Consider the following 23,735-nt stretch of genomic DNA (forward strand, 5'->3'; position numbering starts at 1 on the left):
AAAAAAAACAGGTAAACATACAAGTAAAAAATTGAGCAAAGGTCCTAAAGAGGCATAAAATAGAAAAAAAATGCAATGGACCAATGACAAATGTGAAAATATTCAACGTCAGTTGAAGTCAAAGAAATGCAAGTCCAAATTTAATGAGAAATTTCCATTAAAAATGGGAAAATAAATTCATTTGTTTCCTCATAATCCACCTACCTTACCCCCTGACTTCAAGGAGGGAGACAGATATTCAAATAAGCATGGGTAAAATAGAGGGAGTATGACGAGAGCATGTGTGTTACATGGAGGCAGCAGGGGACTTGGCAAAGACAAGTCATCATCAGGGAGATGCGTGGGCTGAATCTGGAATGAAGAGCTGTGTCATTAGATGGTTTTTTTTTTTTTTTTTTTAAGGAAAGGACCACCTAAGTGGCATTCCTCATATGCAAAGTGTCTGGCATATAGTGAGTACTCGATAAATATTTTTTAAATAAAAAGAGTGAGAAAAGACATTTTGGCTAGGAAGCAAAGTCATAGAGTAATGAAATCTATCAAATAAACAAATGTATGCACGAATGAATGAGCTAAGTTTGTCAAGGAGATTTAATTAAATGAACAGCTTCCACAGGACAAAACAAAGATTTGATTTTTCCCCCCCGCCTACAGATCATTGCCATACACCTTATTACTAGGAAAGAGAGCTCTGGACAATTCCTTGAGATTTAATTACATCCTGATTTTACAGAATTGCATTGGATGAACCAAACCACAATGTCTAAACACTACCAATGTGGGCATTTTCTCAGACAATAGGCTCTGAAAAGGTCCATGTGTGCTACACAGCTTAGGAAATGTGAACAGTTGCCTCAAATCTCAATACTTCTCAGTCTGAAGATTTTTTTCCCCCTGGCTATTAGGGAAGATAATTAGATATGTTATAGAAAATATATTTAAATGTTAACATTGGTTGTTTCACAGTGGTAAACTCTGGGCTAACTTTTTCTAGTTTGCACCTTTAAATATATTGCAAATTCTCTACATTGGTGCTGAATTGCTTTTATAATGATGATAAAAGAAATCAGTTCAAGAAATCTTATGAATCTTATGGGGGGTGGAATTAAATTAGGAAAGTTGTGAAACTACTTAGAAATCTTCAAATTACTTAGAAACCTACTGAGTTTTCACATTGTGGACAATTTAAAGGGAAGGCTCAGGATGATTTGTACTTGGGCAGAATGTGGTTATAGACCTGTTCCATGCTAAGCTATTAAATACAAAATATATAAATGTTATCTTAAATATCAAACAGGACCAAAGGCAATTTAATAGCAATTAATTTTGTGTTATCTCCAAAGCTCCAGTTGAAAATGACCGTGTTGCCATAAAAAGCCTCTGCCTCTTAACCCAGCATTTTAACTAATGAATTTAATTATGAAGAGAACTGTCATTGAAGCCTTCTTCTTAATCATGCCTGTTTTTATGACAAAAAAATAATATGTTGCCATGGAAATTTTAGTGTCAAAAGTTGCAATTCATAAAGCTCTATTGAAGTGTAAAGCAAAAATAGGAAATATGTTTTCAGTAAAGAGAAACTTCTTAATATATTTTTTAAAACATTGAAATTATGAATAGTAGATGGATTTTACAAGTGAACCTCATTTTGTATAACAAGTAGTCATGTAAAAAGTTCTGCATATATCTAATTTCAGAAAATCAAATAACTTAAAGCATAACTAGGGACCTTACAATTGATAGGACTTGTACAGAGAATCTGCCTCAATTTAATTAAATATTTATTGAGGCTCTACTATCTTATATTAAAAATTAATATTTTCATAGATTGAGTTTGCTAAAATTGAGCACACATATAGTTTGACATTAGTTTCAAAATGATTTTTAGTTGTCATTGAAACCCTAAATAATGGAACCAGATGTGAACTACTCACTTACAGTTGTATGAGACCAGAGTCCTAACTCCCATTTAATGGTTATTTCTTGATAGGTGAGCCAAGAGCCATACAAAGCGTGCCGGCCAACAAGATGAGGAAAGTGAGTTTGTTTTTAATTTACGATACATGTAAAAAAGTAGAGAACAATATAACAAACCCCCAGCTTAAAAAAGAAAATTTTACAAATATAAATGAAACCCCCTGGGCATTTTTCCTAGACCACATTCCCCTGCCTTCGTGCAAAACCACAATCTGATTTTGGTGTTGACCATTAACCTGCGTTAACAAAGTGTTTTTAGTACACACCTATGTACCCATAAATACTTATATAATTTTGCTTCTTTTAAATTTTATATAAATGGTATCTTCCTATGTGTATCCTTCTGCAATACTTTTTTCTTTTGTCCAACTTGCTTTTGAAGTGTATCCAGATTAATATGTCTCCGATATATAATAATAATTAATTCATTTGTAACTGCTCTTTAGTAGTCCATTATTCATTCATTTATAACTTCTGTATACAATTCTACTGTATGACTACACTATTATATATTTATCCATTCTCTACTGAGGGATATTTCATAGGTTTCCACTTTTTTGCTATTGTAATCAATGCATTAGTGAACATTTTTGCACAAGTTCCTTGGGCACATGGGTGGGAGCTTTTGGTGGGGGGATATACCACCAGCATTTCAAATGTGATAAAATGAGAAAGAGACCTCTGGGTCCATTGTTTTCTCCTGTAACCCACAGGGGCTTGTCCAATCCTATGCACCCATAAATAAATAAGTTAAAAATAATATTTTATTTTTTTATGGATTGAAGATGTTCATAATGACATTACATATATTTCACCTAAGTTTCTAGGTGTTGTGGACATCCAGTAGGTTCCAAGATACGTTAGCAAATGATAGCATACAAGCTAAATGAGACCCAGAGGGGTGTAGGGAGGACTCACGCACTACGACAACCTTGAGCTAAGGTGTAAGACTGTACTGTGAAAATATAATGACACAAAGCTATGTGCCAAAGGGCACTGTTAAGAGCCAAATGAGCAGGCACAGGAAGTGCTTTAGGAGTTCTAGGAGCCCTGTCATTTGTCATTTGAATAGGGATGGAGAGATTTATATAAGGTTGTCTGGAGGGGGAAGGAAGGGCAATGCAGACCAGAGGCAGAAACCAAGTTTTTAGTAGTCCCAGAAATGTACCATTTTCCCCCTGCAATTCAGTGAAGAACAGTCAGCTGCGGTGAGGAACGTGTACAGTGCCTATACATGAAGCGAACTGAGACTACTGCATTTAAGGCTCTGAATAGCTGGCAGGTGGTCAATTTCTAAAAACAATCTCTTGGAAATTGATATGGAGAAAGATACGGGGAGCACTGGGGTTTTGCTACCCGTCACTTAGCGGCTGCACGGGCTCCTATTCCCTGACTCCCCGCTTCTCTCCTCTCTCTCCTTGCTTCCCTCTCTCCCTTTCAGTTTGCCTCCTGTCATTCTGTGTTATAATGAAAACAAATAGAAAACTTTGCAGGTGTCTGCTGTAAAGCATTTACAGATACTGTACATTGCATGAAAAATAAAAAATAAAAGCAGCTGCTAATTGTGTAATTTGGTCTTTAGAAAAAAACCTGAAAGACTTCTCTGGAAATGAACACATCTTTCATCCTGGTAGATTTTGAATTTTCTTTTTGTTTGTTCCTTAGCCCAGTTTGGCACCATTTCTTCACTGCCTTGTACAGAAAGTCGCAGCTCTAATGAGTGAGTGTCGTTCTTATTTTAGAAGAGATGGGAGATTTCTGGAATGATGGCTTAAAATGAGGAAACTGAATGCAAGCTCTGGTGCAGTTTTCGACAGTGTTTCTCTCAGTCCAAATAACACCTAAGAATCACAGCATCTGTAAGTTACCAAAGTGGAGAAAAAGTAAAAATGTGCTTAATATTATCTGTAATAGTTGGAAGGGACCTTCCTTACCCAGAAGAAACCAATATACTGGCACAGATAACACTGGGGACATCCCCATGCTTTCTGTGGGGGTCCATTCAGATCTACTAGTCATTTCGAAAAATCTGCTCCTAGGGCAGACCATAGGTATTCCAATTTTAGCTCTAGGCTCAGATATGTCTTCCTCTCCCTTGACTTTCAAATTTTATCAGAGCAGTAGAATAGGCACAAGGGCTGGAGAAGCCAGTTTAGCAACAAAGAGCTCAGATTCCTCAGTCAGACTGAGCTGGGATTTAAATCCTGGCTCTACCTGGCTCTACCTGTGATCATTGGCAAGTTATTTAACTGCCTTATGCTTTTGTTCTCTCATCTGTAACATGGGGTCAGTCATACCATGTGCATCATGGTCATAATTCTTATGAGGACAGAAGGAGATGATGCATACGAAGTATTTACCAATACAGTGCCTAGCATGGTAAATGCTCCAGAAAAGGTAGACAGTAACAGTAGTGGCAGTGATGATGGAGGTAGTGGTGATACCCTTGCTTCCCCTCTTTTCAGAGCCCCATCATGCTATCTAGCCTGGGTCACATCCATCCATCCACCCATCCATCCATCCATCCATCCATCCACCCACCCATCCATCCATCCATCCATCCATCCATCCATCCATCCATCCATCCATCCATCCGTCCATCTATCTATTCATCCACTCATTTAACAGACCTCTACTATGTGCCAGGTGTTGTTATAGGGTTCTATAAAACAGTACATGCATTTATATCCACTAATATTTAAAATAAGGAAAAACAAAAAGCATGTGATTAGTAAAAACTTAATAGTTTTTACTAATAAAGAATGAAAGACATGTATATATATTTTCAGGAAACTAACGTTAGGTTGAAGCAAGTGGACTTGGTTATTATGCTCTAGTTCCACACCTGTGTTAAATGTGTACTATCTTTGGCTGTGCTTTTTTGACCCTGTTGGTTAACTTTGCATTATAAATTATAAACTTCCTTGGGAGTAACACAAAACCCTTAAAAGCATTCTCTATCCTAGCAAGAAATTTATAAACCCTGGCCCCTGGCCAGAGGATTTCGAAAGCATCATCACATTAGAGCCATCACTATCTGAATGGCTTCTCTGGTTGATCCAAACTTTATTTCATAAGAAGGCATAGTCATCAGGCAATTTTTTTTCTGAATTTAATGGAAAATATTGTGCTCCTTTCTCTTTCTCTTTCACTACAAAATAGTTTCCTACTGGTCTTCTTGCCTTTGTTTCTTCCCTTGCCATTACATACTACATACTTATCATCCCTGAGAGCCAGGCCATCATCCATCCATCCATCCATCCATCCATCCATCCATCCATCCATCCATCCATCCATCCCCTTTCACTCACTCAACATTTATTGAACGTCTACTAGTGCCTGGAATTTGCCACTCTTCTCCTTAATCACCGGCAGTGGTACCCTATCACACACTGAATCAAGCGCACAGTCATCACTCTAGTTTAACCCTTAAAGTTTATCTTATTTTCTATTATGACTGTCCACTCCTGAAAGGTAGTAGGAAAGTCTTTTGCACATATAGCATATTCATTTTCATTTTTATGCCTCTGTTCTTTTACAGCATCCTACCTACCGACAAATTCTCTACCATCAAAATCCTCATAATCTTCTTGTTCAAGACTCATTTGCTCTATGTAGTATTCTAGGAAAGGTCTAGCTTGGCTGTTCTTAGACTTTGGAGATTTGATGCTAAACGAAATGGGTCAGAAATCCATGATCTTCTTCCAATTTGGCAGGGAAATGGTAACTCTTAGCCTGATGACTTACTATCATCTCACTTAATTTAATACACACAGTGGTCCTATCAATATTCCCATTTTACTGGTGAGGAAATGAAAGCTTAAGCAATTTGTTACTTTCCCAAGGTAGAACTAGTAAGTGATGAAGTTACTAGTCAAACTCAGATCGATGTTACTTCATAGCCCATTCTCTAAAATTTTATGCAATGTTGCCTCTCAGAAGCATACAATATGAAAAGTCTAATTTGCTACAGATTCCTTCCCAAACTCTGTAATAAACTTCTAAGGTTGCACTTACCACATGTGGAGGTTTAACCCAGAGTTTCTCTTCCTTGATACTACTGACATTTTGTGCCAAATAATTCCCAGCTGCAGGGAGCTCTCCTGGGAATTGTAGGATATTTCACAGCATCCCTGACTTCTACCTACTAGATGCCAGTGGCACTCTTCTCCCAGTTATGACAATCAAAAATGTCTTTGGAGATTGCCAAATGTCACCCTCGAGGCAAAATTCTCTCCAGCTGAGAACTACAACTTAAACACGGACTATATAAAAACAACTTAAACACGGACTATATAAACATGGGACTAGTGGCACTGGGCACAATCACATTATCTATGACTAGCTTTGTAAGATAGTCTTAATAAACAACTGCATTGTCATTCAATTCAAATATAATTTAAAACATTAGTCGAAAGTATAATTTTAAAAGAAATTTAGCTTGTGAGAAAAAACAAATTTTATTTAATTTTTTTTTTGTAAGAGGACAGTTCTAAAAACTTATTTCAAACCAAGAAAAACATTAGCATGTAAAGGATGTTCAGGGAATAATTGACACAATCCAGTTGAAAAGGCTTCCTCCTGACACGATACAACCATTAGCAAGATCGAAAAGTCTCTCAAGACTGAATATAGATGGCAGCGAGATATCAAATGGGACCTGAGAAAAAGCATAAAAGTATTCATGAAATGCTTTATTTCAAACTGTTGGCTCAAGTAAAATTCTCAAAACACACAAATACCAATCCCATATAATAATTTTATGTGAAAAATATTTAATTCTTGCCTAAGGTAAGACACAAAGTTCTACATCTCTTACACTGCTGAAATGTCACATATGTCATTTTATATACTAATAAGGTTCATATCTATTAGTCTATAAAAATGAGCCTATAAAACAGCAGGTACTTCTAGAAATATGGACTATTTGTATTTACATAATCATTGTGCATGATTGCAAATGTAGGACTTTGGGCTCTATTACTAATAAAATGATTTCCCCTATAACATATTGTCTAGTTGACAAATCTCCCTCTCTCATTTTGAGCTGAAGTCCTGCACAGTGAAGCCAATTATGTTTGGAGCTTGCTCTCTGAAAAAGACAGTGTGTTACCATGCCGAGGGCTGGTGTAGCCAAAGTCATCTGAGCAGACTGAAAAATGGAATAAGAACGCTTTTGTGATCGTAGCCCTGTTTGTTTGATTGTGAGAAGGGCAGGACAGAGAGAACAAACATGAAGAAAAGAAAACAAACGTCTCCCGGGGAACCACTTCATGCACATCTAGATGCTTCTGGAGAAGAATGAGGAAATGTCATGTAGAGTGATCACAGTGAACTAGATCCTTGTGGGCCTGAATCCTGGTAAGCAGAGGACAAGTTTTATTAATTCCTTGTCTATTTGTTAAAAGAATCTTTTATTTTCAAGAAAACATAATGAACCTACAATTGGAGGCTCATTTTTCTTTCTTTCTCTTCACTCTATTGGATTAAAAAATGATGAAAGTACTCCAGTGCTTTCTATAACTTCAAATAATAAAGAGGTGAATGCATGAAAAATTACTAATATCCCCCTTCTCGCTTCTTGGAGTAATTAGCGTTACCAGTTTGAGTAGTATTCTATAAATTTTAAAATCTTCATACAAATGTATATTCGTGTGGGTTTTTTCTTTTCCTTTTCTTTCATTCCTTTTCTTTTGAAATAGAATAACTAGATTTTCTTTATTTACTTTTTCAATTATCAATATGTAGAGAAATCCCCTCATTAGTCAATTTGGGGAGGCAGAATAACCACATGGAGGTTAATGGTGTGCATTCTGGAGTAAGCCTGGTTCAAATCCAGCCTCACCACATGCCAGCTATGTGAGCCTGGGTAAAATATTTGATCTGTTTGAAGTTTAATTTCCTCACCCATAAAATGGAAATAATAATAATTCCTACATAATATTGTTGTTTCAAGGATGGAATGGCTTTATACTCATATAATGCAGTTGACCTTGAACAATGCCAGGATTAGGGGTGTCAACCTCCTGCACAGTTGAAAATTCACATATAACTTTTGACTCCTCTAAAATTTAACAATTAATAGCCTACTGTTGACCACAAGCCTTACTGATAAACGGTTAACATGTATTTTGTATTCTATATATATTGTATACTATATTTGTACAATAAAGTAAGCCAGAGGGAAAAGGTATTAAGAAAATCATAAAGAAAACACATTTACAGTACTGTATGTATTTACTGAAAAAAATCCATGTGTAAGTGAACTCATGCCGTTCAAACCTACGTAGTCCAAGAGTCAACTGTACTTAGAACAGTGCCTAGCACAAATATTCAATAAAGGCTACATGTTATCATTATTGAACACATTATTTTTAATGGTTACATAACAATGCATGAGTAATTTACTCAATCATTCACCACAGAAGGTGTTTCTAGTTTTAGTGCATGCTTACATATATCTTGGGTACAGGTGCTTTTATTTCTGTATTACTGATGCCCCAAGGTGGATGGTTTAGTCACAGGGTGTTTACATTTTACTTTTTAACATTTCTTGCCAAATTACTTTCCAAACAGGTTACGGCAATTAATACTTCAATCAGAAATGTACAAGGGTTTTTCCACACCCAGAGTAGCATATTATTATGGAATATAACAAATCCTTTTGGGGGGCCATTTAATGACTATTTTTATCCAGAAAAGAATAATGGAAAACATTTTGGAGAGGTAATATTAACTGGTTTATCAATATGTCAAAAATATGTGATTATCATAATTATTTTGGTTATATCTTATTGCTATCTAACTTTACTAAACATTCAGTCTGTGTATTAACGAAATACCTCACATCCAATAATATCCTTTAGTAGATGATTTTCAAAGTAATATACAAAGAAATAAAAATTAACATTAAAATATTTATATTTTTTCTTGTGCTATATCTCTGTTACTGTAGCATTCTTCTCATGTTAAAGATAAAAAATGGTTTTAAAAAAAGTGGTCAAGCTAGTTTTCGATAACATTAGAAGTATCTTTATGACATAATTTATATACTAATACAAACAGAGCACTTTGGCCTCTGACTCTTGACAACGAACCTGCAGAAACAAGTGGCTATTTGGCAAAGAACGAAGATTAATAGCTGAATTTATTTATGAATGCCATAGGTGAAAGGTTTGGGTCAGGAAGATAAAATAAAAACAGTTATCATCCAGAAGTTATTAATTCTTGTCTATCCTCTGGAAAACACAAATTACCCTAAAATATCAGAATTTACCTTTGTACATGTGTGTGTTATTACTCCTCCCTTTCTAGACACCCAGACATTTTAAGGCCTTCAGTAGACAAGTCAAATGCTTAAAATTTCAACTATTTCTGTCACGCTATAACACAGTAGTTCATATTTTCCTATTGCTAAACACAATAAACTTTTGAATGAAGTATAACACACAGACAGGAAAAAAAAAATGAAATCTTAAGTGTACAATTTGATTTGATCATTTTTTTCAAAATAAACATAACCAAGAAGTCCCCTGGCGCCCCCTCTTAGTCATGAAGGCTACCCTCCTTCCAACAAAGTAACCACTATTCTGGCTTCTATGCTTCTATGCCAATATTTTTGTTTTACTTGGGGTGTGTGTGTAGGTGTGTGTGTAGGTGTGTGTGTATGCGCGTGTGTGCGCGCACACGCGGTATTTGTGTTCTAACTGTATTTAAGTAGTAGGATCATAAAATATGTACTCTTCTATGTCTGCCTTTTTTGCTCAACTTTATATTTCTCAGATTCATCCATGTTGTTAAGTGTTAACAATAGTTTGTTCATTTTTATTGATGCATAGTTTCCATTGTATGAATGTACCACTATTCATTTTCCAGATGCTGGGCATTTGAGTTATTTCAAATTATTATTTAAAATTTTTATTTCAAACTTTTTGTTGTTATGAATCCATGTGACTTTGGTATATATATGTACATATTTCTGTTAGGTATATACATAAAAGTGGAATTTTCTGGGCCATTGATTATGCATTTATCTATCTTGAAGCTGATTCTACCAGACAGTTTTCTAAAGTAATTGGTCAATTAATAGCCCCACCGGGAATGTATGAGGGCATCAGTCATTCCACATCTTTACACACTTTGGTCATTTTACTTTTTAATTTTAGCCATTCTGTTATATGTTTTGAGATGTCTCTTCATGTTTTTAATGTGATGTCCCTGACAACTAATAATATTGAGCAAACGTTTATTGGTCTCTTTGTTGAAATGTACATCTTTAGTCCAATTAATATTGAGTCATCTTTTTCTTACTGATACATACAGGAATTCTTAATATATTCTAGATACCAGACCTTCGTTGGGTAAATTTAAATATTTTCTCTCACTGTGGCTTGCCATTTCACTCTCTTAATAGCGTCTTAAAATATAATCCAATTTATCAGCCTTTTCCCTTATGCTTTTTACTTTTTCATAGGTCCTATTATGAAAGCTCTGCCATTACCAAGGTCATGAAGATAATCTATGATTTCTTCTAGAAGCTTTATTGTTTATCTTTCACAATTAGTTCTACGATCAATTTGAAATTGATTTTGTATATATTGTGAGGTAGGGATCAAAGTACATTATTTTTCTGTATAGATATCCAATTAGCCCAAATCCATTTGTCAAAATGGATTTGTTTCCTCTTTGTACTACAGAGTCACCCTTGACATAAACCAGGACTGCATATGTGTGGATCTCTCCTGGACTCTCTTCTATTCCATTGGTCTATATCTATACTTACTCCAACTCAAAACTGTTACTGTGGCTCTAACTCCTTCGCTCTACTGCCTCTCCCCTACTATTCAACTATCCTGTGAACTTCCTCCTGCCACGTCTGTCAGCCACGAAATGCCCGTGCTCTGTGCAGCCTCTCCTCCTCCTCTCACCTGACTTCGGTCCTCTGTTCCTCCCATGGGCTCAGTGGTAACCTGGACAGTTTTCTAGCTTTTGGAAATTTTATAGAAGGTTCTAGATCTTCCATAGGGAATTTCTCAGATAAAACTACTGAAATTCTTTCTTTGTCATTCTATAAAGACAAGATTGGCCATCATATTATCACTGAGAAGTCTTTCATGTTTTTGTAAACAGCTTTGAGTTCAAATTGTCCAGGGTAAGGTGCTATCAGATCTCTTTTCCTTTTCCTGGATTAGAAAAGGCTTTGCAGAGAGAAAGGCAGAAAAAGCTTGGCAGGTAGCAGACTGTAAATCAGTTCAAATAGGTTATGTGATAAGAAGCAATATTAAAGAAATGGTGATGATTTTGCCTGCCTACAGAGGATAAAAGTCTGAAATAGTACAAAGAAGAGAAAGGAAGTTAATCAAGTTGGGGCACACTGAAGGGGTTCATTAAAATCTGCTCTGGACTTGAACTTGTTTGCGGGAGTTTTGAAAGGCACTGGAGAGTTAAAGGTTATTTGCCAATGCTATACTCTACTTTATATGAGTTTCTGCATGAAAACTAAATTCTATCATAATGAAAGATTTTATTACTTCTGTTCTTTTGTTCCGATGATTTTTCTTGATTGAAAGAAAAATCATATGGCCTTCAAAGTATCTAGGATCTTTCTCAATCCAATGAGTTTTTATTAAACACCTACTTTGAGACCTCTTCTTGCTTCTCTCAGCACAGTATCAATTAACTTTTCACTGATTTAAAGTGTTAATGACCAAGAAAAAAAAGGAACAAAGCTAAATTTTCACTAATCAATTAGGTTTGCCTATTCCTATAATTGATAAGTACGATATCAAAAATTGTGCGCTTTGTGATATGTGGATGACTTTAACTTCGCCTCCTTTCGAATCTCTTAAAACACAGCCATGAGTCACAGCCATGAAAAAAAAATTAATAGCTTCAAGGTAGGAAAGCAATTACTGTTTTCATTCAGCATTCTCACACATAAGTTTCTCTACCATGTTTTCTATCTTTCCATAATAGATCGCCTGAATCTTTGAAATTAATGATTTATTAGAATTTTTTTTTTTTTACTGGGGAAAAACATGCATTTCAAAGTAGAAAGGATAACACAGCACTAACTTACTTAAGAATCAATATCATGAATGACTGGTGACCTATCTAATAAAAGTTCTATCTAATAAAAGTTCCAGATGAGAGGGAATTGGATGCATATGGCTTCACTATGCTTTCTATGATCAAGAACATCCCAATACCAAAAACAATAGATATTATTTTCCCCAATCTAATGGAAACTGTACCCAAATCTTAGGAAGGTGAGAAGGGCTTGTATGCAACTCTCTCATCAGACCACAGAAAATTTCACACCTTCTGAGAACAAGCTTATCTTTTGCATCACTCTAATTTTTGTATTAATAAAACTTTAAATGTGAAAGAAAAGAGGTTTTTACAACTGTAATATGAGATCAAAGGGTCATATTGGCAGGATGGTAGGAATCTTTCAAATTTAATTTTAAAGAAGTAACATTATAAAGACATTTTTGCAGAGAACAAACAAATAGAAATTAAGATAGAATATGGGAGAGGAAGCATTTGTATAGAGAACTGGTTCAAATGTAACACTAAGACTAGGGTAGAGTCTTCCTCAGTCATCGCCACTATCATCGCTATTGTCACTGTCACTTTAGAACCACTGAGTCCTGGTTGTGTCTGGTGTTTCCTTGAGTTCTTGAGAAGAGTTCACCTTTTAATAAAGGACAATTCTTGCTCAGAAACATTGTCCCACATACACAGGAAATCACACGTTTCAGTCCACCCCAAATCATTTCCTCAACATGAAGAGATCCTGTCTCGCTTCTCACATCTAAGTAGATGTCGGGAAAACCAAAAACAGCTTGTCCAGTGCTATGTAAGGAAGGGCAGTGCTCAGCTAACGAATGCCTTTGGGGCTTTTGAGGCCTTCTACGCTCCTCCTCCTCCTTGGCATCTACGCTGTACACACTGCCCCTCATACCCTGCCCCAGGCTGAGCAAGGCACTACTTGATGAAAAGTGATAGAGCTGGCATGAATACCATCGTTATGGATATATGCTTTCTATAGGGAACTATTTAAGAGAACAATCCCTTAAAACCAAAACAGATCCTTAAGAAAAAAGTGAAAATTTAGGCTGTACATATGCAGGCTGATTATGACTACTCAAGAGTCGAAGGCCCAGAGAAGAGTCTTTGAAATCTGACACCCTGTTATGTGGAAAGAATAGCCGCGCTCTCTCTCTCTCTCTCTCCAAGAAAGTATTTTACACCATATAAAGAAGTAATAAAGTGTCTCAAACAGGGCAAATTCTCTTTAAAATATCAAAAGCTCTAATCAGAACAGGAAGCACAAGTTATGTAAGCAACAATGAAGTGCAGAGGGCATAAAGGCTAGATGCAAGTTCACGGCCAATAGTTCAGTGCTTATAATCATGGATTTGGGAAAAGAATTAAAGGAAAAGTTTTCTTGGATAGAGAAATGCCTTGATTAAATGTGCTGTAAAACTGAATGTCTATTCTTCATTCTCTGTGGAGACGCGGGGGCATAAATTCTGATATAGTTCTTATATGTGATTACATTTCACTTTACATCATTGCCTTTATTTTTAGAAGATGATTTTAAAGCTTTCTTAAGTCCTTATATTTATACTCTGGAAAAACTGTTTCACTGAGAAAGGAAGGCAACATTTACAGAGAACTGGATATAGGCTGGAGTCTTTGTTTTACAGAGTTTTCTTCATCTGTAAATTAACCGTTATGAGGTCAAAAGAAAATGTGATTGAACTATGTGGCGCACTGTACAATATATTGTTAAGCATGAGTAGGTGACGTGTGTGATGTCTTCTCCTTACTTCCACATTAAAAAAATAAACTTTAAGTCAGAAAGTAAGTTTCCTAGTTCCTTTAGTGGTCTTCTAATTCCAATAAATCGGGATTAACTGAGCACCCTGCTGTATTCATCACCAGTCAGAGATCTTAATGTTTCGTTTTTAACTCAGTGCTGCAGTTCGGTTTCCTGGGAAGCAGACTCTGAGAGGGAACTTAGCTTTCAGGGAGTTTATTAAGGAATACCCATGGGATCAACACCCGTGGGATCAACATCCATGGGGAAAGGGAAGAAGGCAGGATTCTGCTGAGAGAGAAGATGGGCAGAGAGAGAAGGGCAGAGGAAAAAAAAAAAACAGGCCCAGAGAGAAGCTGCAGTCACACAAAAAAAGGGCTCAGCCAATCCTCTGGGAAGCTTTGACGCTGGGCTGGCCTGTCGAAGCCATCCCAAATACTGGTGGAGGGTCAGGTCTTTGTACTCCCATTTAACCAATAATTGGATGCAGACTTCCCCCCAGAAAGAGACCATGTTCTTTAGCCAGAGGCAATTCCTGGAGAAGGCTGAGCTGAGGGCTGTCAGGCAGCACATTGCCAGAGCTGGGGAAATAAGTTCTTCAGTCCTGGAGGGGAGATCTGGGTGGCTCGGTGCAGGGGCAACGCCAGGCATAGACAGTTAAATCAGTGGTTAACTACAGATCCCTTGAACAAGTGGCAATATGGCAAAACACATACTAGTATCAAAATAGCAAAAGCTCTAACCAATACAAGCTAAGGGGAAGTTTAAAGTAATAACTAGGTAAGAATTCATATACCAAAATTCCAGATGTTTGTTTTCTGGGTCATGGTAAAACAAGCTTACTACAGTTCCAGTATCACTTCTATTAATCACTTTATTTGGTTACTCTTGGGAACATTCCCCTCTCTAGAGTATGAAGAACAGAATTAGAAAACGAGAGAAAGACGATCCAGAAATAATGTCTTCCCATAAACTTAAATACGAAGAAATTCAATAACTCCACTTGAGGCCTAACTTTACTTGAGAAAATTCCCTACGGAAGACCTAGGACCTTTGGTAAAATTTCCAAAAGCTGAACGAAGCTGGGTTAAATGTTCAGAGAAGGCCACCGAGCCTGTGGGAAGATCAAGAGATGGTCAGGTGGGAGTGCACGGAGCAGCGGCGTTTCATGACTGACGGGCAGGGAGTTTAGAGGACAGCTGGGCAGTCGGCGAGAGGCAGAACAGCCGAATGGTTAGGAAAGTGTTCTGAGGGGCCAGTCTGCCTGGGCATGAATCCTGGTTCCGACACTAACTAGCAGAGGGAACCTGGGCAAGTCACACAAAGTCTTTAGGCCTCAACTTCTCACATGTAAAATAAGAATAATAATAGTTATCTACCTTAACTAGGAACCGAAATCTGAAGTCACATACTGAACTTCAGAATGTGTATGTGTATTAACTTCTTACTGTTGCTATAACAAATTTACAACAAACCTAGTGGATTACAACATAAATTTATTCTCTTACATTTGGAGAAAAGAAATCTGAAATCAGTTTCACTGGCTGAAGTCGCCATATCAACAGGGCTGGTTCCTTCTGGAGCGTCTAAGGGAAGAATCCGTTTCTTTGCCTTCTTCAGCTTCTAAGAGGCCACCTGTGTTCCTTGACTTATATCCCCCTTCTCCATCTTCTACACACATCACCCCAACCTCTGCTTCCATCATCACACTGCCTTCTCTTCTGTTGTCAAATTTCCTTCTGCTTCCCTTTTATAAAGACACCTGGTACTACATTCTGGGTTCACCTGGATAATCCAGGATAATCTCCCCATCTCAAGATCTTTAACTTAATCATATCTGCAAAGCTCTTTTTTCATATAAGGTAATAGGTTCTGGGAATAGGGTGTGAATATCTCTGGGGGGGCCTTGATTTGGCCTACCATAATATCTGATTAAATGAGATAGTTTAGTTCATAAGAATATCATATTTATGTCATATCTGCTCAACACAGTTTTGGTAATCGAAATTACTGAATTAATTCTGTTTAAAAATTCATGGCATCCCTGAAAATGCCTACTGTGCCAGAAGTTATTAGTGTTCACTAAAATCTATACTTGCTCCTCTACAATTCTCTACATCCGTGCATATTAGGTTGAGGCCAATAGGATATGAGCAGAAATTATGATAGTCATTCCATGTTGACTCTTAGAAATGGTCACTTTAACATATTGGCTAAATTTGGACACTTTTGAGGATAAAATAAAAGGAGAAATATTAACCCTTAGTCCAAATCGACAGGTATACATTGCAACTGTCACAGGCAAACCAGGAAGTTTGGTCATTCTACTTAAAAACATCCTGTAAATTCCCTAGCCCTCTTCTCCTGCTATGGTGGCCTTGGAGGCCACATACAGTCCAGACAGTTACAGGTTGAAGGAGAGATGTCCATCCTTCACTGGACTTCATGTGAGAAAGAAATAAACCTTTATTGCCACTGAGATTTGGGTTTATTTGTTAGCATAGCATGGCCTACCCAATCCTGACTCAAACATGTATGTTCTGGCAAGCTTGTCTTACCCTCACCCTACCTCTGATTAGGGGGAATTTCCATCAGAGTAAGGATTTAACTCCACTTAAAATTCAGGACTTTGAATCTCAGCAGCAAAATTATAGGAAGAAATTCTGTAACTGAGTACAATGAAGCTGGGTTCCCTCCTGAAGGGGTGGTTTAGGTCCGACTGTGGGCTTTTGACCTGGGATACAGAAATGAGAACTCTACAGTTCGAATAATACTTAGCATTTCTTGACACTTTCAGAAGAAGTTCACTGGGCTTACATGGAAACAGGAGGGCTCTTTTTATAGAGTGAACGTTTTATAAAGAACATGAACTGAAGTTTGTATTTTGTTCATGGGACTTTGTTGCTTAAAATCAAAGCATGATGGGCTTTGTTGGGTAGCTGCTCCCACTGCAGGAGCAAACTGGAGGGCAGACCTCATGTGCATAGTGTGGGGAAAAAAAATCCCACTCACGCTGACTTCTTTATTCCTATTGGTATACACCACAAGCACCACCTGCAAACTGTTCTCATAATGTGGCCAACACTGACTGGCAAGTTCTGATAGAAAGTCTAACAAGTTTGCAATTTACTAAGAACTTTCGCATAAGTCATTTCACTCAATTCTTTGTAGAAATTTTTAACCGGAGCAATCAGCCCTTGTCAATATTAATAAGAAGATGTGGAGAAGAAGGGGGCAAGGAAAAAGGAGAGGGACAGAGAGGAGGAGAAGGGAGGGTGGAGGGAGGGAGGTGGAGTGGGAACCCACCACGGAGCCTCCCCGAACATTTACTATGCACTATCTGCCAGGTACCACATTAAGCACTTTTGGTTAATGATAATTCTGTTGCCAAAATAAAATGTGTCAATATTCATAAGGATTTTTCGGTTTGTCAAAGGCATCATTTAATAGCTCTCCGGGGAATTATGCTGAGTAAAGAAATGCCAACCCCAAAGGTTTCATACTGTATGGTTCCTTTAATATAACATTCTGGGAAATGAGAAAATGATAGAAATGGAGAATAGATTAATAATTGTCGAGGGTCAGGGACAGAGACAGGGGGTGGGAAGTTTGGGTAGCTACAAAAGGACAATAGGAGGGGCCCTTGTAGTGACGAAATTGTTCCGTATCCTGACTTTATTAATGTTGGTATCCTGGTTGTGATGTTGTACTACAGTTTTGCCATTGGGGAAAACCAGGTAAAGGATATGCAGGATCTCTTTATATTATTTCTTATAATTGCATGTGAATCTACAATTATCTCAGAACAAAAACAGTTTAATTAAAAAAGAATGGATGAAAAACAATACTAAGAATACATCTCTTTAATGCCCATTTGCTCTTTTGAAAACTAGCAAACATTTAGACATCTCAAAGGCCACTAATGAGGGGAGCTGCTACTAATGGTCAAATGAAGAAATGACTCACTTCACATTATTTTAAGGCTGAGAAAAATAAAGATGGCCACAATGCACTGAATGCTTACTGCTGGCATTGCACTGGCACTCTACTAAGTGGATTGTATATTGTTTCTAATATAATCCTACAAGAGAAGTAGCTATTACCGATGTACAGATAAGGAGCCAAAGCACAGAGAAGTTAAATAACTTGCTCACAGTCACATAATCAATAGATGGTGAAGCAAGAATCGAATCATGTTTTTACCCACTAAGATATATCACTTTCGAGACCTTCGACAGAATCTAATCGACCTAAGGTCTTTAAGAATTAATGACTTGTCCATAAGGGCAAAACTGAGACTCGAACTTGGGCTGAGTGCTCTTCTCACCATACTATGCTCTCCTGGGTGGTTGAGAAAAGAACATAATGGCATTGGCTGCCTGAGATTCAAGTGGAATAAGAACATTTCAAATGGCAACATCCAAAGTATTAACAAGGAAAATAGGTAAATTTACACCTGCTCCTTCTTTATGGATTTATTTAAATATAAGAAAAATTTGTCCAGAGAATTTCTAAGGTTTGCCAATTGACTCAATTATATGAGGCAAAAATCAACACCTTCATAAAATGAAAATATAATCCCATTGTTAAAGGTCCAGTGTTTTTAGTCAAGACAAAATTGTTTAGCAAAATGAATGAAGTAAATGAAACTAAACCTTTAATTCCATGTTTAGCAAAATAGAAAGCAATGAACAGATGTGCTAACGATACCCTTGCCTCTCACCTCCTTGTAAGTTAATACAAGTGACTAAACTTCAGGAAATTGTCCTTTTGATTCTGAAATACAGTTATATCCTGAATGAAACCAGGCTTGCTTTATCAAGCACTGCACACGCTTCTCGCCACTTTTATAGTAAATAAACAATATCAGGTTCATGATTATATTTTGGTTTAAATTATATCCAAGTATCATTATACCTCCAAATTGCATGTCTAACAAAAGCAGGACCAATACTTTCAGCAGAGATAACACAAAGGCTCTCGCTTGATGAACGAGAGCATATTTCACCTTGACAATATTGCTGGCAAATCTCTGAGAGATGAGCATTTCGAAATCGCTATAAACAGCTTAGCCTTTTCTTAGCATTTTGAAGAGCACATTAATAGCCTGGCCTTTTCTTAAGGGCTTTCTTTCTCCCTTAGCCAAATTTGACAGTTAGAAGTGAACAGTGAGAGGATGGAATCAAAGTCAGCGCTGTGTTTTAAAAGCAATGTGGACCGATGTCATCCTGCATTGTCTTCAAAAGAATATAAGAATATTAAGTGGATGTCTCATGAACTTACATACAAAGGATACTCTTCACTTGAAGACAGAATGATAATGTCTCACAGAAGGAAGATATAATTCTAGATGGCCATGAAATCTATTCAGACAGCTCCTGGCTGGTACAAAAAAATGTATATATATATCTGCAACTCTCCACCAAAAGAAGTTCTATTAATAGAATTAATTTTTAAGACTAAGTAAACATCTACTACAGAATATGTGAAATCTTGTGCCCAATGCTGTAAATGACAGTTTAAAGAGAGTATTGTCATTGCCACCATTTGGGTGGTTTTGTTAAAAAGAACCCAAGAGGCATACAGTAATGTAACGAAATCAGCTAAAGGAAGTTAAACAGCCTCTGGGATTTAACAGCCTAAAAAAAAAAGTGAAGTGGAAGCTGTCCCACATAAATATGGGTACATGCAACCCCATCCAATGCCCAGAAAAACTGCATAGTTTATTTCAAAGGGTGCTTTGAGAGTCCACCTAGTTTGTCCTCTACCCTCTGGACACACTCAGCAGTTACCTAGCATATTTGGGAAGAGAGGCTGACTCATTTTTAAAATTGTCAAGGCAGGTTGCCAAGAGCAGCCTCTGCTCAGAGGAGAAACTGGCCTAGAAATTGAGAGTGTTTTATTGGCTCTTGTGGCAGACTGCATTTTCCCAAAAGGACCACAACAGTGGCTCCCAACCCACGTGCCCTTCTTGCAGTTGGACTTTGACACTCTCACTGTTACGAAGTGGAGTCTATGTCTAACCTTGAATCTGCATGGACTTGGACTGGTGGGGAAGGGCCGTTACATAACTTTCAAAGCTAGGGCATAAACAGTGATAGAGCACCTGCCTGGTTCTCTTGGGAAGCTCAGTCTTGAAACCCAGATGTCGTTCTGTGCAAAGGCCCAAGCGGCCATAGAGAGGCGACACATCATGTCCCAGCTCGCAGCTCATTCTGCATTCCCAGCCTTAGCCCCCAGCCAAAAGCCAGCATTGAGCACCAAACCCAATGAGCCTTCGCTCCTTCAGGGGTCCCAGCCCCCAGCATCTGAGTCAGCCCCAACCTTTGAGTCTTCCGGGCCAATGCCCCTGAGACCACGGAACAGAGACAAGTTGCCCCACTACGCCCTTTCCAAACAAGCACCCTACAGAATCCTTGAGCCTATGGAAATAGTGGTCATTCTGTGCCTCTGCATTTGGGGTGCTTCGTTGTATAAGAAGAGGAACTAGAACAGATGACAATGGGAAATACATGAAGTTAAAAGTGACGCATGCGATCATTTCTAGCACTTGCGTTATCCAGCCTCTCTCTTGGGAATGTCTTCAGAGGCTTTCTCTTTGGCATGTAGTTCTTCTACTACAGCCACTCCTTAGGGCAACAGATCTCCTCACAAGGGTCTAGTTCCAAGAGAACTCAGATAGCACTTAGGTGATAATAATAGTAACCATCTTGCTTAGTATGTGCCAGGCACTGTTTTAAGAGTTTTACATGGACTAACTCAATCCACACAAGGCTATAAGTTAAGTACTATTTTTTTCCTGTTTTACAACTTTCACTTTCCCACTCTTGCTTTCTCACCTTCACTTTCTCACCTCTCATGCCTCAGCTCCCTGTAGCACCTTCTCTCACTATTCTAATAATATATTCACTGTGTATAAATTAAAGATAAACACAGATCCTGGATTTAAGCAGAGCTGGATTTGACTCCTGCCTCCTCCACTTATAAACTGGAAGACCTTGAGCATGCTGCTTAATTTCCCTGTGCATCAGTTTCCTTATCTCTAAAATGAGGATAATAGTAGTAACCAACTTTATAGGATTGTAATATTAAATGAGAGAATGTATTAAAACACTGAACAGTGCCTGCACATGCCATGTGCTCAACAGATATTAACTATGAATATTATTACTACTCCTGGTTGTAGTAATCATTTTAGTGATTACTGTCATTATTGTTTGTCAGATATTATACTAGGTCTAGCTAAAACTCCTGAACTAAAAAAATATCCTACTGAACTCAAGCAGCCAAGGAAAACTACTTTGCAATCTCCTTATACAATGTGTCTTACTTCAACCTAGGAAAACCTTTCCTACCTTCAGACCAGGATCTGCTCCCAGGAATCTCCTCTCCATACTAATTCCGTATCTAGTTAGTTCAGTTCACACACACACACACTCACACACACACACACACACACACGCACGCACGCACGTGCACACACATACTGATTAGGTAAATTTATTTGAATCATGTGAACCAATATGAAAATGTATTATTAGCTGAGTTCAAGAACCTTAACATAAGCTGCCTTTGTAGCAACAAAAGTATCCATGAAGCAGGAAGTCAATAATTACTGACGGACAGATAGTTATATAAAATGACTTTGTCCTTCCCACGATCAGTCACAGCAAGAACAGAAAGAGTATTTTCAGCATCATGTTTGAATCCGACCTGATAACTTGGGAATGGCAATAATTTAAACCCCTGCAGGCAATGAAAGGAATGCTTTATTGTTGGTTCCCCAGAAATTATACCTAATGATCATTTATATTCTGTGATCAATCACTAAGAAGGTTAGCATGGAGCACTCAATCCCTTCCTTCATCTCCTTGCTATTCTCAGTTTCTTTTTGTCACAGGCTGTGGCAGTATCTATTTTAATTAAGAAGAGGCAATAATAAGCAAAGGGGATTGCAATAGGTATGTTACAGTGAGGAACCAAATTGCACAGCAAGATCTCATCCTGGTGACAAAATGGCTTCACTAAGGCATGCAATATTGTCTAACAACTTCTGTCTTGGAACAAGCTCCTAAGTGCTCACACTCCATCCTAGCACACTAGGTAAATCTTGCTTCAGTGGAAATATTAGTGTGCGGTTTGAGTGGGAGGTACCTGCTCTTGGACTGGTGACTCTTTCACCTCTAGGGTCTCATGCTGGGATCCTGTGTACTAACCTAATTCCTCTTGGATTCAGCGATGATTTACATTACGGCAAAGAAAATGAGACCTTGTTCTCTCTTTACCTCTAACACTTTTCCTCTCCTTCTCGACCAGTATCTCAAAACAAATTTGGATCCTAAAAGTCTGTTTGAAATTAACTAGGGAATGAAGAATTCACACATGGAAGGCAAGACCATGATAGGGATGATGATGATTAAATAGCTAATAGTTACTAAACATTTATTTGCACTCGGCCCTATGCCAAATACTTAATACATATCATTTGCTTTAGTCTTCATAACTGTGAGAGCTTGGCATTATTACCCCATCTTACATTTGAGAAAGCTGAGGAACTGAAATAACTTGTCCATGGTCACACAACTAACAGGAATCGAGGCTTGGATGCCAAGCCTGGTCTGTCAGAAGCCAAAACCTATTAACACTAAAAATCACATGTCTTATAATAACAAGTCCTTTTTGTGTGACCTCTTTTTAACCATAGATTGTACAAAATTAGGTTCAAGTTTGATTTTATTACCAATATTCTGCCACAGTAAATCTATATATTTCCATAATAAAAAATTAAGTTCCCCATTTAAAAAATGAGAAAAGGACATGAATGGCCAAATAAATATTAAAAGAGCAAATATTAAATTTCAGGTGTTTAAAACTAAAGGGAATTCAATTCAGTTCAAGAAACTGTAACCAATTAATATAGTGTACAAGGCATTGCAAGAATTCAAAGATTAAGAAAGCATCTCTCCTGCTCCCCAAGAAGCTAATGATCTAGTGGGAGAAACTCATTGCAATATTTCAGGTCTTACATCAAATGTCATCTCCTAGAAGAGGTCTTCCCTGACTATCCTACCAAAGTTGTCACCCCATTCCCTGTTACTTTCTATCACATAAGTCAGGAAACTTTTTCTGTAAAGGGCAAGATAGGAAATAATATAGGCTATGTGAGCATATGGTCTCTGTCAAAACTACCCAACTCTGCTGTCATAGTTTGAAAGCAGCTATAGACTATAAGTAAATATATGAACATGGCTGCGTTCTAATAAAAATTTATTCAAAAATCATGCAGTGGGCCCGATGTAGTTCACAGGCTTCAGTGTGCCGACCCCTAACATATCACTCTTTTCATGCCTTCACAGCACTTTAACAAAATCTTATCATCTAGCTTATTGATTTAACTATTCTCCTTCACAAAACTGGCAGCTCCAAAAGAGGAGGGTCCTTGTTTCTTGTTCAGAGTTTGCTCTCAAGGGCCTAGAGAAAGGAGTTCCTGACACATAGACAGTTCACTCTAAATATGTGTTGATTAACTGAATGGATGAAGAACCACTTCTCAAAAGGAGAAACATCGATCGCCAACAAACATAGAAACTATATTTGGCTTTATTAATAATAAACATTTTAAAAGTGACAATGTCCTTTTACACTTGTCAGACCGACACTGGTTAGAAGAGAAAGAGGAGAGGGAGAAGGAGAACTGGTGGAGATAAGGACGGGTGAAGGGGCCCTCTCATCTGCCACTGACAGGAGAGAAAAATGGTGCGACATTTCCGGACAGCCGTTGGCAATTAGGTAACAAAATGAGTATGAAGATTCAAAATAGGCAAAGGATTGAACAGACTTGTCTCCAAAGAAGATATGCAAATGGCAAATAAACACATGAAAAGATGGTCAACTAAATTAGTCATTAGGGAAATGCAAATCAAAATCACAA

At 37.5% G+C, this 23,735-nt stretch overlaps 1 protein-coding gene across 1 annotated transcript in view; it reads right to left on the reverse strand.

Moving 5' to 3' along the window:
* Positions 1–6,517: 6,517 nt before the first annotated feature.
* CFAP54 (cilia and flagella associated protein 54) overlaps positions 6,518–23,735 on the reverse strand; it is a 234,117-nt gene continuing 216,899 nt past the window's right edge. Inside the window, exon 67 of the mRNA XM_015591439.2 lies at positions 6,518–6,637. Coding sequence (XP_015446925.1) covers positions 6,518–6,637 — 120 coding nt within the window. The remainder of the gene's footprint in view (positions 6,638–23,735) is intronic.

The sequence above is a fragment of the Pteropus alecto genome, unplaced genomic scaffold (genome assembly GCF_000325575.1).
Source record: "Pteropus alecto unplaced genomic scaffold, ASM32557v1 scaffold94, whole genome shotgun sequence".
Classification (NCBI taxonomy): domain Eukaryota; kingdom Metazoa; phylum Chordata; class Mammalia; order Chiroptera; family Pteropodidae; genus Pteropus; species Pteropus alecto.